Source organism: Danio rerio, chromosome 21 (genome assembly GCF_049306965.1).
Source record: "Danio rerio strain Tuebingen ecotype United States chromosome 21, GRCz12tu, whole genome shotgun sequence".
NCBI lineage: Eukaryota > Metazoa > Chordata > Actinopteri > Cypriniformes > Danionidae > Danio > Danio rerio.
The window spans coordinates 48,196,230-48,212,500 of record NC_133196.1 but is presented as its reverse complement, the minus strand read 5'-3'; the positions used below and the strand labels follow the sequence as shown (position 1 = coordinate 48,212,500).

General features: G+C 38.5%; 2 protein-coding genes across 4 annotated transcripts in view; one reads left to right on the top strand and one right to left on the bottom strand.

Annotated features, from left to right (window-relative positions):
- The window catches only part of gpr34l (G protein-coupled receptor 34 like), a 219,521-nt gene that overhangs the window by 144,973 nt on the left and 58,277 nt on the right, over positions 1-16,271 (bottom strand). The window lies entirely within an intron of this gene.
- gabrb4 (gamma-aminobutyric acid type A receptor subunit beta4) overlaps positions 1-16,271 on the top strand; it is a 110,294-nt gene that overhangs the window by 73,166 nt on the left and 20,857 nt on the right. For both annotated transcript variants that reach the window (XM_017353011.4, XM_005173874.6), the window contains exon 5: positions 13,645-13,727. In XM_017353011.4, the coding sequence (XP_017208500.1) occupies positions 13,645-13,727 (83 nt within the window). The remainder of the gene's footprint in view (positions 1-13,644; positions 13,728-16,271) is intronic.

Sequence of the window (16,271 nt, the reverse complement as noted above, 5' to 3'; positions counted from 1 at the left end):
CACACATAAATATATACATATACATACACACACACACACACACACACACACATATATATATATATATATATATATATATATATATATATATATATATATATATATATATATATATATATATATATATATATATATATATACTGTACAGTTGAAGTCAAAATTATTAGCCCCCCTCTGAATTTTTTTTTCTTCTTTAAATATTTCCCAAATGATGTTTGACAGAGCAAGGAAATTTTCACAGTATGTCTGATAATATTTTTTCTTCTGGAGAAAGTCTTATTTGTTTTATTTCGGCTAGAATAAAAGCAGTTTTTATTTTTTTTAAAAGCCATTTTAAGGTCAAAATTAATAGTTTAGTTTAATTAGTTTAAACTTTATTGTCCGTTCTGCTCGACACAGAAAGGAAATTTTTCTTCAACACTGGATTTAGGACAACAATTACAAACATACAACAACGACACAATAACACTTATCAACACAACAACATAAGTTAAAAGTTTAAAAACTAAATTAGCCCCATACACAATACTGCAAATCATACTTGGTAACCACCTCATTCACTACAAACATTGATCCGGTTTAGAACAACAACTGCCATTGGGATAAATGACTTTTTATAGGCATTTCTTCGTGCTTTAGGATTTCTAAACCTGAGTCCTGATGGTAGCAATTCAAATGCTGAGTGAAGGGGGTGTGTATTATCTTTAAAAATCACAACTGCTCTTTTTTCCATAAAAGAGTCAAATAAAATCTGCAATGACTGCTGTTTGTGACCAGTTATCTTATTTGCCTGATTGATAATTTGCGCTAACTTCTTTTTCTGTTTAAGTGTTGTGTTACCAAACCATGAAACAATATTATATGTGAGAACACTCTCTATAAGTGAGGACTACTCTCTATATGCCAAGTTTAAAGTCTCTGTACTAACATTAAAACTTCTCAATTTGCGGAGAAGATAGAGGCGCTGACTTGCTTTCTTATAAACCGCCTCTACATTACTATTAAAATTCAATTTATTGTCAATAATAGCCCCTTTTTAATTATTATTATTCAATTATTAGCCCCTAATTAACCTGGTTAAGCCTTTAAATGTCACTTTACGCTGTATAGAAGTGTCTTGAAAAATATCTAGTCAAATATTATTTACTGTCATCATGGCAAAGATAAAATAAACCAGTTATCAGAGGTGAGTTATTACAACTATTATGTAGAGAAATGTGTTGATAAAAACTTCTCTCCGTTAAACAGAAATTGGGGGAAAAAATAAACAGGCTGAACGGTATGAAAAGCCATCAGTCTACAGGGATTTCCCAGTACTTCTCTGCTGCAATCAGGAGATCACACTGATTAACCACATAAAATGCCAAAGCAAAGCAAACACTCACAGATTACTATGGTAAAACTACAGCACTACATCATACAAAAGAGAGAGATCGACTTAGTGTCAATTACCAGCTCTATAATGATTTGATCAGCTGTAATGAGATTTTTCGCTGAGTTTTTCTGCCCCTTAGGACGTATAATGCGGTCTCAGTCGCCATCTTGTGGCGGAACATCAACCATCTTTGCTTTGCTCAATGACAGGCTAATGGCCGCTGCATGTCAGAAATGATAAATATTTTAAAATAGGCACTTATTAAATAAACTACATAGTTGCAATCTAAACAACTACATTCTCGCCTAAAAAAGTCTCAAAAGTGCATGATGTTGTCCAACAGCTGCAATATTTGTCAAACTGTAGTGAGTTTATTGATCTGCTGTCACTCTATTTGGGCAAAGTAATACACAAGGGTGAGGAAGCTGTACAAATTTATTGCACAACTATCATAAAATCATTTATGTAAAACAATAATATTTACATAGATGTGTAGACATAATTCTCACACAACTTAATCTTTGCACAGCACTAGTTCAGACTGAACATTTAAGGTAGGCCGCTGTTTACTTCATGTTTGACAGAAAGGTTGGTGTAATAATGAGAGGAAACTGTGACGTGGAACAGATGAGGAACACAAACAAACAGCTGCACACATGTATATTCATACAGTTGAAGTCAGAATTATTAGCCCCCTGTTTTTGTTCTTTTCCCCAATTTCTGTTTAACATAGAGCAGATTTCTTCAACACATTTCTAAACAAATTAGTTTTAGTAACTCATTTCTAATAACTGATTTATTTTATCTTTGTTATGATGACAGTAAATAATATTTAACTAGATATTTTTCAAGACACTTCAGCTTAAAGTGAAATTTAAAGGCTTAACTAGGTTAATTAGATTAACTAGGCAGGTTAGGGTTATTGTTTAACGATGGCTTATTCTGTAGACAATTGAAAAATAAATTAGCTTGGAGGGGCTATTAATTTTGACCCTTAAATAGATTTTAAAAAATTAAAACCTGCTTTTTTTCTAGCCGAAATTAAACAAATAAGACTTTCTCCAGAAGAAAAAACATTATCAGACATACTGTGAAAATTTCTGTGCTCTGTTAAACATAATTTGGGAAATATTTAAAAAAGAAATAGGGGGGTGAATAATTTTAACTTAAACTGTACATATATACACAAATAAAGCAACAGATGTTGTTTGCTCCTTAGGCATAAATAGAAGTTGCAATTTGAAACGTTTTGGATCTAAAAACAAACACAACCCTGCATGTTAATTATAGGATGCTCAGAGTGAAATGCACAGAGGGCAGTGTAATAGCTACATTACTACGGTACACCCATGCTCCATTACCTAATATAACTTCACTGTCATGTGTACGCTCTCCTGTTCACTGAAATGGACCGCTTTTGTCTGTGTGTGTGCTCAGCATGTGTGAGTACACCCTCTTGTGAAATTGAATATTCGTATCCATTTCTCAGTGAGTATAGGTCATCAGTTTTGGTGCAAAAACAAAACAGTTGCATTCTTTAAAATAAGAGTTTGGTCAGCGAACACCTTTAGGAATAGAAAGAGAACATATTTAATCTCAAGTGAGTTATTGCAAAAAAAACACAATTACAAAAACAAATGATGTCAACTGAATTTCATATTTATTTATGATTCGCTTGATTTTTCCTGTTTATTACATTTTTATTTATATTTACATTTAGCAGACACTTTAATCCATGAGGACAAGGAAGCAATTTACACAACTATAAGAGCAACAATGAAGAAGTGCTGTAGGCAAATTTCAGGTCTGTAAAGTGTAAGACGCAGAACATTAGTCATTCATTTATTCATTCATTCATTCATTAATTCATTCATTCATTCATTCATTTATTTATTTTTCTGTAGTACAGTTAGCGGTGGAGCCAGAGAGGCAATTGCAGATTAGGAAGGGAAGTGGAGACTAAATAGTTGAGTTTTTAGTGGTTTCTTGAAGACAGCGAGTGACTCTGCCGTTCTGATGCAGTTAGGGAGTTCATTCCACCAACTGGCCAGATTGAACGCGAGAGTTCGTGAAAGTGATTTCTTCCCTCTTTGGGATGGAACCACGAGGCGACCTTTATTCACAAAACGCAAGTTTCTGGAGGGCACATACATCTGCAGAAGTGAGGGCAGATAAGAAGGAGCAAAGCCAGAAGTCACTTTGTAAGCAAATCATCAGAGCTTTGAATTTGATGCGAGCAGCAACTGGCAGCCAGTGCAAACGGATGAGCAGCGGAGAGACATGTGCTGTTTTAGGTTCATTAAAGACCACTCGTGCTGCTGCATTCTGAAGCAGCTAAAGAGGTTTGATAGAGTTTGCTGGAAGCCCGGCTAGAATCGAGAGTTGTAATAGTCCAGTCTGGAGCGAACAAGAGCTTGAACAAGGAGTTGAGCTGCATGTTCAGATAGGAAGGGTCGGACCTTTCTGATGTTAAAGAGTGCGAATCTGCAAGATCAAGCTGTTCTAGAGATGTGGTCAGAGAAGTTTAGTTGGTCATCAATCGTTACTCCAAGGCTTTTCACCATTTTGGATGCAGCAACGGTTGCCCCATCCATCTGGATTGAAAAGTTATGATGTAGAGTCGGGTTGGCAGAAACTTCAAGCATTTCCGTTTTCGTGAGGTTAAGCTGAAGATGATGATCTTTCATCCAGTGTGAAATGTCTGACAGGCAGGCTGAGATGCGAGCCGGAACCGAGGGATCATCAGGGTTTATTATTTTTACCCAACATAATTATTTGAGTGTGCACATTTTCGGCTTGATTTAGTTTCAATTTTGGCTTTGGTACTGACTAATCTAATATATAAGCAGGTTATGCTATTATTGATTAGGGTAGTATAGGATGGCATGGTGGCTCAGTGGTTGGCACTGTTGCTGCACAGAAAGAAGGTCACTGGTTTGAGTCCCGGTTGGGTCAGTTGGCATTTCTGTATGGAGTTTGCATGTTCATGTTGGCGTGGGTTTCCTCCGGGTGATCTGGTTTCCACAGACCAAACACATGCTCTTTAGGGGAATTGGGTGAACTAAATTGGTCATACTGTATGAGTGTGTGAATGTGAGAGTGTATGGGCGTTTCCCAGTACTGGGTTGCGGCTGGAAGGGCATCCGCTGTGTAAAACATATGCCGGAATAGTTGGTGGTTCATTCCACTGTGGCGACCCCTGATAATCAGGGACTAAGCCGAAGGGAAGTTGATAAATGAGTTTATGGGTTTATTGAAAGTCCCTTGTTTGTGGCATAGAGGCGGCTTACGCAGCAACAGTTTAAGCCAAATATGTCCAACTTTTAATACATTTTGCATGTTCATTTACCCAAAAATGTGCTGAAAATGCATAAATCTGTAAAGGTGAAGTGGAAATTTTTGAAAAATCTGCCATTTTCATGTCTGTGTAAACACCTGAAAATGAGTACATTTACACGGACACCAATAATCCGCTTTTACTACAATTAAGACAATACTCTGATTAAGAGTCTACCATGTAAACAGCAATATTGACGACCTTAATTCAACTAAAGTTGAACTAATCCGAAATTTTAGTCACATTATTGAAGTTTCACACATATGATACATAATAAATTTAAAAAAACATGTCTATGGTATAAAAAAATGGATCTTAATAGATGGATTAATAAACATTTCAGTTAAAAAAAGTTGAATATTCGGACTATTTGTTCATGTGTTCATGTTATAATCAACTATATAAAATTCATATAGGGAAATTTTTAATCCAAATATTATTTTCTATTTTATCTGAAATATATTGAGGTCTGTACTTACAGAAACACACATTTTGTGTGACCCTTTTTATTTTGGCAAAATAATTAATTAACTAATAATAAATAAAGAACATTTTTCAGATTATTCTTATAACTTTTGAACTGTACATTATGTATGATTTGACAGTTTATTTTGATAAAAATTTTAAAATAAAAACATCTACATGAACACTTTACACATGGCTGTGTGACTGCCAAAATCGAAGAAAAAATATATATATATTTTTCATGGGAGATTCGATCACAGGTCTGCGGCTTAGAAATGCATTGTGCTTACCACTGGACCACATTGGCGCTATTACAGTGAGAGTAAAAAATAACTAATGACTTGCGACCCTTAAGACACAGCACTACTTTTTTTTGATGGCTCAATCTTTTTCTCCTATTTTTAGATTTCTGATCAAGTTATGTCAGATTTATTAATGTAGTGAATCATTTGATTTTCATTGAGCAGGTGTATTATTAATTTTTATTCGAATTCTTATATTCACTAAGGTGCCGCTGTTTGGGGTCGATAGTTACATTACATCATCATCATTAACGTTAGTTAACCTGCAGGCTGCATTTTTCTCATGGGGCTGCGAGAAAATAAATAAAAAGAGCGGCACTGTGGCAAAATAATGATTAAAAAGAGTAAAGCTATGGTCAAATAAATAAATAGAAGAAAAAAGTGTGACTGCTGAGAGTGCAAGCAGCTAGGGACACCGGCCCTCGCGGCCAAAAAACAGACCGGCCCCCACCGGGAATACTCCCGGTCCTCCCGATTAGCCATTCCGGGCCTGGTGACTGCATGTTATTGTTTTAAATGATTATGAATTAAAACGTGTGTGCCAACGTCTGTAACTCATGCTATATTTTTTTTTTTTTTAAAATACAATATTATACTCGTATAAAATGCTAAAAAACTTTTTAGCAAAACATATTTATTTATTTTTAATATTTGAAACTTTTAATAGGAACATTTTCAAAAATAGTTTTGGCACAATGGCGCCCCCCATGTGTGACGCACCTTTGTTCCGCATATACTACGTACCCCCTTTTTGCACCGCTGACTACCCATACCACCAAACCTGTCCCTAACCCTACCCATATCCTACATTAGCAGCTCTTTAAGGCCCCGTTTACACTGCCAGTTAAATGTGACCCAATTCCGCTCATATGTGACACAGATCGTATCTGTTCTATGACCGTGTAAACACAAAAACAACGCATGCATTCGGATATTCAGAGATCGGTTTCAGGCCTCCTTCATATGTGGAAATAAACAGATATAGATCGGATATGTGACAATGCGACTGTCATGTAAACAGGCAGATCGGATTTATTGAGGCGTTCCGATCATTAAACTTGCGACAATGTGGCGCTTCTCCGCGGTTTAATGACAGAAAGAAGAGCGTGTGTGGAGATGCCGACGCGGTAAACAACATCAGAGGAAACATGGAGAAGGAAAGTGCTCAGTCGCCACAATTTGCTCCCACCAGACCTGAGATCTCTCTCGTACCCACAAATGACGTCCCTTTCCCACCTCCACCGCCTCAAAATCATTTTAAAGTTGGGCGAACTTCGTGTTGTAATGTTTGCTTTTTGTCGCTATTAATACAGGCACTGCGAGCTACACATACAACAACTTTATTCTCTCCAACAGCAGTGCGCACACAGGCAAAGGCTACACGCACACATCAGGGCAATACAATTAGATAAACTGCGTGGGGGTAAATCTGGGCTAAACCATTCACTGCTTATACTACACTTTGCATATTTCGCAGAGCTGAAAACAAGACAATTTCGTCCATCGTGGCTGGTGTGGCGCAGATGCTAGAATCCGCATTTATGCATGCGTGACATCGTAAATTGTATGACAAGTGTAAACGCATTAATTGGATATGGGTCACAATTAAAACAACGTGTAAACAGACAGACAAACAAATCAGATATAGACAACAAATCAGAATTGGGCATCAAGACCTGACAGTGTAAACGGGCCTAATGCTGCGTTCACACCAGATGTGGATTGCGCGTCAAGCGCAAGTGATTTACATGTTAAGTCAATGCAAACGTGCGAAAAGACATCCTGCGGCGCGTTACTCGCGATTGACGCAAATGGCGTGGAGCGAATTGAGCGTTTTGCGCGCTTAACAAGAATCTCTCGAATTCGAAAATCTAAACTTCAGCGGACATTCGCGCCGCGTTAACCAATCAGAAGCTTGCTCTTGTGGGGGCATGATTGTGACGTTGAGCCTGTTTTCCGAGGGAAATCCTCCAGGCGACACCGGCAACAGTTCATCAAACTGGGCTTGGCTCAGTCAGAAGCACCGCTGAAAGTCTCCATCATCCAGTATCAGTTTCTGGAGGAGTTGATGAGCTCACAGAGCTGGATGCACCTCTGAAAGGATGTAGTGGACTCAGACACGACCCTAAACGTATCGACGCTGTTTTTCAGTCTTCATAAAGCACATAAACACTGTTATTTTCTTCATAAAATCCATGTTATCCATTTAGCTATGAAGCTAGAGTCACCGGGCAGACAGACGCCCTGCCCATGACCCGAATCCGCGTCTGTTCTGAAGTGAATTTGACACGCAATTGAAGCGGATTTGACGCGCAAATGAAGCGAGTAAACTCAAATGTTCACGCGGCTATTTACACGCGAATGGCGCGATTAATCTGTGCGTTCCGCGTCTGGTGTGAACACAGCATAAGTCTTCTGCAATACAATACTTATTTTTGGGTTTGAATACACGCATTAGCTAATAAGGTTAACCAAGGGTTTTAGAGTCCTAACAATTAGGGACATCAGAAACCTGTTATGCATCTTGTAAAATGGCACATAATAGGTCCCCTTTAATGGTGAACTATGATTAATAAGTGTTGTACAGTTATTGCTCATTCTTAGTTCATCTTAATTATAAAGTGTGACCTTTTTTATTTGAATATTAGTGACAGACCGAGCAGGTCATTTGTTACTCGTAACATCATAGTCCACGTGAGTCATTCTCCATCTTTCAGCAAAATGGCAGCTGTCACAAAAATGTGTTGACGCATCGTGATTTTGCTCCTATTATTATAATCCTTTTTTTTTTCGGTGGCTTAACACAAGAATGATTTCTCATATGTGTTACCACATGGTGTTCTGGAGAAAGACTCCCACCACGTCCACAATGTGTGAAGATTTGAGTCGATTTGCGATAGCATGGTGCAGGGGTGCCATATTCTTGTAGGCCAAGGCGTTTTCAAGATCTGTGCTGAATTATCCATTGTCATAATGATGTACAGTCTCAGTTTAAACCATTTAAATACGATGCAAAATTCCATCTTTCAGCTGCAGTTTTGCAGGTATAGAAGCCATACAAGACAAGAATCCCCTTTTCCTCAATGCAAATCACTCTTGTAGAGGGTTAGAGCTCTAAAACCTTTGATTAACCTGATTTACTACCGTTTGTATTTTCATTCAGAAATTGTATTGCAGAAGACTTAAAGAGCTATTAATGTGGGGTACAGGTAGGGTTAGGGACAGGTTTGGTGGTATGGGTGGGTTTAACCAGATAACTCTGCTGCTATTTGGGGATTTCCGCCTGGATTTTGCCTATACCCAAATTTAAAAGCTTCCCAAATCCTCATGCAGAGGTGTAAATGCAAAAATCTGGTATCGTTTTAAAGAAAACGCTTTGAATTTTCATAAAACACTATTGAAAGTGTGTAAAATAACTGTATATGTTGTCTGTGTTACAATAAACACCTAAATAAAGAGTTGCTTTTTTTTTTTTTAATAAACTCAAATTTGAGAGTGTACCTTTTAGGTTGTGTGTGGTCTAGCGTGCTGTAATTAATTTTTGTGGTTGCTGCACATGTCTGTGATCATAGGAAAAAAGAAAAATGTCTCCACCATAATCTATGCAAAAGTTATTGTATTCCAACTGATGAGAGGTGCTGTACAAGCCACAGGGAGCGATCATTGTTTTCATATTTCACTATTCTTTTGTTTGATCAAACATAATTCACTGTGTTTGGAGCACGTCAGACATGTAAAAGGATTACTTATGCACATCACCTCAAAAATAGAAGAGAATGGCCCTGAAGCGCACAGCATAAGGTAAGAGATGACAGCTGTCTGTGCTATCTGGGGCTGCTTATTGATCATAAATGTATTGTTTTCACTTCTGCTCCATGGAAACACTGCGATTCATTCGACAACTGTTTGAATGCTAGAAAGAGTAGCGTGCAAATCAAATGATTAAACCCTGTTGTTTTGGAAAACAAATAAAGACGTTTGGTCACACTTTATTTTGATAGTCAATTTGTTGAATATAAGTTACATTGCATCTACATGCCAACTAATTCTCATTTGATTTTAAGTAGAGTGTTAGGTTGGGGTTAGGGTTAGTGTAAGTTGACATGTACTTGCAAAGTTTCTTATAATCAGTTAAATGTCTGTTTAGCAGATATTTAACAGATATTAAGCAGACTAATACTCAAGTGGACCATCAAAATAAAGTGTTACCGACATTTCATTTGCATCTATTTTGTTTAATATGCCTCTGTTACACGTACAAAACTTGCTCATTCTACCGGCCATAGCGGCAATTGGACAGCCGCTACAATACTAATAATGGAAATCCTAACAAATACAATAGAGTTGTATCGCTTCTCTCTCAAAGCCCTGATTACAGACTTTATTTACAGGTGTAATTGCTCGAAAAAATTAAAAATACAAGTACAATGTATGTACATTTATGTAGCAACACCAAATAAACAAATCAAAATAACTTAATGGTATTTATAATGTGTAAGGAATACATTTGAGTTACCTATCTTTTCCATATGGACAACTTTTCAAGTGTGGTCAGTTCGCTTGTAGCCCACTTTGTACAGTGGTGTGCTGTAGAGTGCTCAGATTCGAGTCAAGTGAAGCTCGCTTCCACAAAAGAGATAAAAAGCAATGTAAAATCAAGGTAAAACTATGTTGTAGCACTGCAATTGTAAAAACACTATTGGTTGGGTTTAGGGAAGGGTGGTTTGCTAGGTGATCTGTACGACAAGTGCTGCCTTTGCTCGTATGTGTAAAAGAATGATCTGATATACACAAGAAAACATACCCTAACATGTTTCAGAGTGGCAAAAGCGCAGACAGCGCCCTCTAGTGGAATTGTTATCTGTAACGTACAACAAAACGTAGCCTAAGTAACGTATTTCAGAGTCGCAAAAGTGTAGACAGCGCCCTCTAGTGGATTTGTCATCTGAAATGTCCAACAAAACGTACCCTAAGTAACGTATTTCAGATTCACAATAATGTAGACAGCGCCCTCAAGTGGATTTTTCATCGAAAATGGTCAACAAAACATACATTAAGTAACATATTTTAGAGTTGCAAAAGTGTAGACAGCGCCCTCTAGTGGATTTGTCATCTGAAAGCATGCAACGAAATAAAAAATGTAGGGTGAGGCATGTATTTCCAAGGGGCTTGGGCTGGAAAGTGACACATTAATCATCTGAATTCTATACAGCTTTGTAGAATCACACATTGTCACAGAGACTAGATAGTATCGAGGATCTCTATTGTCCTTCACAATACTTCATGCATCAGAGGTGTTCATGAAGGTGTACACGTCTGTCAGCATCAGATCTGACCAGCTGGAAGCTCCCTGGAGAGACTGAGTCAGCACTGTGTGTGTGTGTGTGTGTGTGTGTGTGTGTGTGTGTGTGTGTGTGTGTGTGTGTGTGTGTGTGTGTGTGTGTGTGTGTGTGTGTGTGTGCGTGCGTGTCCAATCATTACCAAACCCAGAGAGACTACAGGAATGTGGACAAGGAGAAGTGAGCAAGGCTAGAGGACGGGGAGGATGTAACATTAATGACTAATCTAATGATATGGATGTACAGTACATGATCCACTTGTTATGTATTAATATTCATGCACCCTTTTAACAAGACAGTTGTGATGTGTTTAACGGTCATCAGCATCTTATATCCTTTTAATATTTTAATTTTAATGTTAACGTGTAAGCTATTTAATCTGTTAAAGAATTAGTTCACCTAAAAATTGAGATTCTGTTACTGACTCACCCTCATATCTGTCCAAACTCCTGAGATCTTCGCAGGACAAATGGTGGTATTTTAGAGTAAATTTGAGAGCTCCCTCATCCTCCATAGACAGCAAGGGTCCTGAGACGCTCAAAGTCCTGAAAAGGAACCAAAAACTTTGTTAAAAAGCCCCTTTTATTATTATTTTTGAAAATGAGCCTCTGTGCAGTGTGTAAAACAGCTCCAAGTGAAGTGAAATATCCAGCTAAGGCTGAAATCTGAAAGCTTGCCATGTTTGAAACTACTAATTGATCTATAAAAGAGTCGATTCAAGAGTTGTTTAAATGAATCGTGAGGGTAATGAGTCTTTAGCCATGTCGGTGTGACGTCAATACAGAACTCAAGCCCGCCCATTGGTTAAAGTTTATTTTTGCAGAAATACCTCAGCATTATGTGTTTAAGATGTAAACAAAGGAAATGTTAAAGGAGAGGGGTTCCAGACCGACACCCTATGAGTGAGCAAGGGACTTTTCCTGGGGGAGGAGTCACAGACCTACAGCTAATAAGTGACCAAGATTTAGATTCTAGGTCATGCCGATGTGCAGGGGGCGGAGTCACAGATCTACAACTAATAAGTGTGCAAAATGCAGGCCAAAGGAGTTTTAGGGGAGGAGTCACAGACTGACACCCAATGAGTGAGCAAGATGTATGCTACGGCAATGTTTAGGGGGAGGAGTCACAGACCTGAAGCCAATGAGCAAGCAAGATGTAGACCACAAGAATTAGTTTGTTTGGTTTTTTTTACGTGCACAAGCAGCGTAGTAGTATGAGAAGAACAGTGATTTGATGACTTTTATAATGCACAGTGTGCTTTCAGGATTACTGTTTACTTTTTAGCAAGGCTTGACCAATCAGGATCCAGGACCACAACCTTATGTGCAGTGCTCAATTTGTGAATCGCGAGGTCCCAGAACAGATCTGGGTAACAGATTCGGCAAGGTAACCGAGGATGGAGAGGCACTGAAGTGGAGGTTGGTTGGTTGGAGGTTGGTGCGGTGGATGGCGGAGGGGTGTCACGGATGATAGTGACCGCAGTGGGGTTGTCACGGACGAAAGTAGAGAGGGTTGGGGAGTCGTGGAAGAAAGTGAAAGTGAACAACGGATGGGGAAGGAGGGCGGTTATGGAGGGGGATCAGTAAAATGAGGTGCCAGATCAGATTTCAGAGGTGCCGGATCCGGCATGTTCCGGCACAAATTAAGCCCTGGTTGTGTGTGTTTTTCATATATTTCATTGTGTATTCACCAATTAATAATTTCATGACACGCAAGCCATCTAGTTTTATAAGATCTTCAGCATGCACTTCTGTTTTTTAAACTCTTTTTCATATTTTTTTTAGATGTAAAAAAAAAACATGTAAGATACCCTAATGAAACATACCCTAAGTTACGTATTTCAGAGTCGCAAAAGTGTAGACAGCGCCCTCTAGTGGATTTGTCACCTGAAACGTACAACAAAACGTACCCTAAGTAGCATATTTTTGATTTGATAAAATATAGAGAGCACCTACTTGTGGATTTGTCATCTGAAATGTTCAACAAAACGTACCCTAAGTAACGCATTTCAGAGTCGTAAAAATGTAGACAGCGCCCTCTAGTGGACTTGTCATCTGAAATGTTCAACAAAACGTACCCTAAGTAACATATTTCAGAGTCGCAAAAGTGTAGACAGCGCCCTCTAGTGGATTTGTCATCTGAAACGTACAACAAAACGTACCCTAAGTAACATATTTTAGATTTGAAAAAATGTAGAGAGCGCCTACTAGTAGATTTGACATCTAAAAACATGCAAAGAAACAAAAAAAAATGTAGGCTGACGCATGTATTTTCAACGTGTCTGGGCAGGAAAGTGACACATTACTCATCTGAATTCTATACAGCTTTGTAGAATCACACATTGTCACAGAGACTAGATAGTATTGGAGAATTTGTTCCGGCACAAATTAAGCCCTGCTTATGAGTGTGTTTTCATATATTTCATTGCGTATTTACCAATTAATACTTCCCTTGAGAGCCAAGCCATCTAGTTTCACAAGATCTTCAGCATGCACTTCTGTTTTTTTAATGTCTTTATCATATTTTTTAAGAAGATGTAAAAATAAAACACATGTAAGATATCTTAACCATTACCTCCAAAACAAAACAAGAGGCAAACATCGTTTGCCTACCAATGGCTGCACTTCTCTCCTTTTTTCATTCTTATTATAAGGAAATAGATGCCAAACATTAGTCATGACTCACATGTTCACATGGTGCAGTCAAGGCTAAGCTATGATTTCCTAAAGGTTACCAAGGTAACAGTGCCTCTCATTCTCTCTCTGTCTCTCTCTACTCTTTTTTTTTTAACCCTCTGTTCTTTGTTTTTTTTTTGTCCTTTTCCAGAATAACTACGACGGCAGCTTGCATGATGGACCTGAGACGGTACCCTCTCGATGAGCAAAACTGCACCCTGGAGATCGAGAGCTGTAAGTTACACACACAAACACACATAAAGCTATATTTTTAGGGATGAAATGATGTTTCTACTGGACAGACTGTACATTCCATCCCCCTATCCCTAAACCAAACACTAACAAGAAACAATCTGCACTTTAAGATTTTTAAAATAGTTCATTCTGTCTGATTTATGAGCTGTTTACTACCGGGAACCAAAAAAATTTCTCCACAAGGTCAAAATGTATTGCTTATCGACATACATCTGGGGATATTTGGTCCCCATGATGTAATAAATACAAGGTACACACCATAGAGTGTAAAATATATGGATGTAGTATCCGTGACGTCACCCATAGGTTTCTAAAGAGCGCAAAAGAAGCCACAAGTAGGCGCGGCCAACCGTCGCCATTATGTTCGCACGTCATCACACCCACGGCGGGATACCAAACAAGGGCAAAGAGGCGGAGAGTGGGCGGAGCTACAGACACCTGCTGATAGTTTGCTTGGACCTGGTTCAGACACACTTTACTTTGGGAGAACGCTTAATACTTCATCACCTGCGACTCGTTTGTGTTCTGACCACTTGTGCTTGGTTGTACACTATATCAATAAAGTGTTTAGACTTTTAAAAACACTGCTGTAACACATTGAGCCACTAAACATTGTTCTCAACAGGAGAAAAACGCGAATTACTTCCAAACACTTCAGATATAGTCTGTGTTAGTTAATGTAAGACTATTGATGAAATCCAGCATAACACTGTATGACAACGCTTTAGATGACTGTTCTAGAGCCTACAGCTAATCAATTCATCAGATTCTGGAGTGCATTACAGCTCTAAACATAAATATAAACCATAAATGATCTTAAATAAAACAAATACATGTATAGAGATGGTATATAAGTATATAACTTTACTCACATGGGAAACGGAGGCCACGTGAATGGTTTGTGAGCACAATTAAGTGCACTCAGCATGCCATGCCATCCAATAATTGTAGGAAACAAGTCCAAAAGGCAGTTGACTGTGTAAAGCCACATAAAACAACACAGAAATACGATAAATATGCCGAGTTCAGTGGCTAATCTGCAGGATTCAGCTGAGGTGACGTGACGACGGCCAACGAGACCAGGCTGTCACTCAAGTGGCCACGCCCTTAATTATGCAAACTTAATATAACTTAATATAAAGGAAACGGATGAGTTATTAAAAAATTCACCCCCTCACAGTTGTCATGACGGGTAATATTAGCTGTATTAACCGAAATCTTTTTTGTAGCAGGCTGTAAACACCTTTTTTTCTGCTGTAAAGTTGGCCATTCTAACAGTGGGCTCAATTGAAATTTGCTCTATTTTGAAGCCAGGAGCGGCCAGGACTAGCGGAATTTCGGATGAATTGCAGTTTTAGTTACTTCCGTATTGGCTTCCTGAGGGAGAGCGGGAGGTTGCCGCTTGGTACACACACAAAATACAACACAAGATGTGACTTTAGCTGCACGTGGTTCCTAAACTGTAATATGGTCAATTTAATAGTCTTAAACATATTTCATGCAAATGACTTTACAATTTAAGCATATATAAAAATATTTATTTATGGCAGAAACTAGATATTAAATGGAGAACAACTAACTGAGTGTTTGCACTTTGATTACATCCAAACATTTTCAATCGGCTCAAATTGAGTTGTATGAATGCTCTGTTAATAGTTCGAAGTTATGTGTTGAGTCAATTGAAACACTGGGCTCTATTTGAATAATCTAGGCCAGCGGTACCCAATAGGGGGGTGGCGGCCCACAAGGGGGCCTCAGTGAGCTTTGTGGGGGGTTGCGTCATGTTTTAAAAAAATCTTAGCAGTGGACAATTAGGAGAATGATCATGTTGCCTTAGTTCATTTTATCCCCTAGCTCAGTGGTCCTTAACCACTGGTCCGTGGATCAATTGGTACCGGACGCACGATAAATCATTAATTATTTCCATTTAATTTATTATCTGAGTCTGAACAATCTTTTATTTTGAAAAAATAGGGTTTTCTTTTGGAAAATTACCGTATTCTCTCACATTTTGGTCACTTGAGCGCCCACATTTAACCCAAAAGCAGCAAAATAAGTAATAAATGGACATTTTTGGAAAGTTTCTTTGTGTACGGAAAAAGGCCCAGTGAACGAACCCGCGAACTGCCTAGGAATAGATCCGCAACCCACTTGTCAACAAATCAGGTGAATCCACCATGGCTGTGCAAGAAGATCAACTGATGGAGATCGCAAATGCCGGCAGCCTTTTATAGGCCGTTCGCATATCGCGTATTTCTAGAGTCTGCACAAGTTTGTTGTTTCCAATTGAAGTGCGCAGCTTGCGCGCACAAGCAGCATGACGCACTCACACCAATGAACCCCAGGCCGAGAGCGCACTGCGAGTCACGTGACAAGAATTAACCGATCAGCTTCAGCTTGTATGCAATAATGACACTAGTTTTCTCAGACAAACACAGAACACACAAACACTGCAGTGCTTTGTACTTTTCTCCATAAATAAAACTTGTATCAGAGTGACAGCAATGTTTTGTCAGTTTGTCA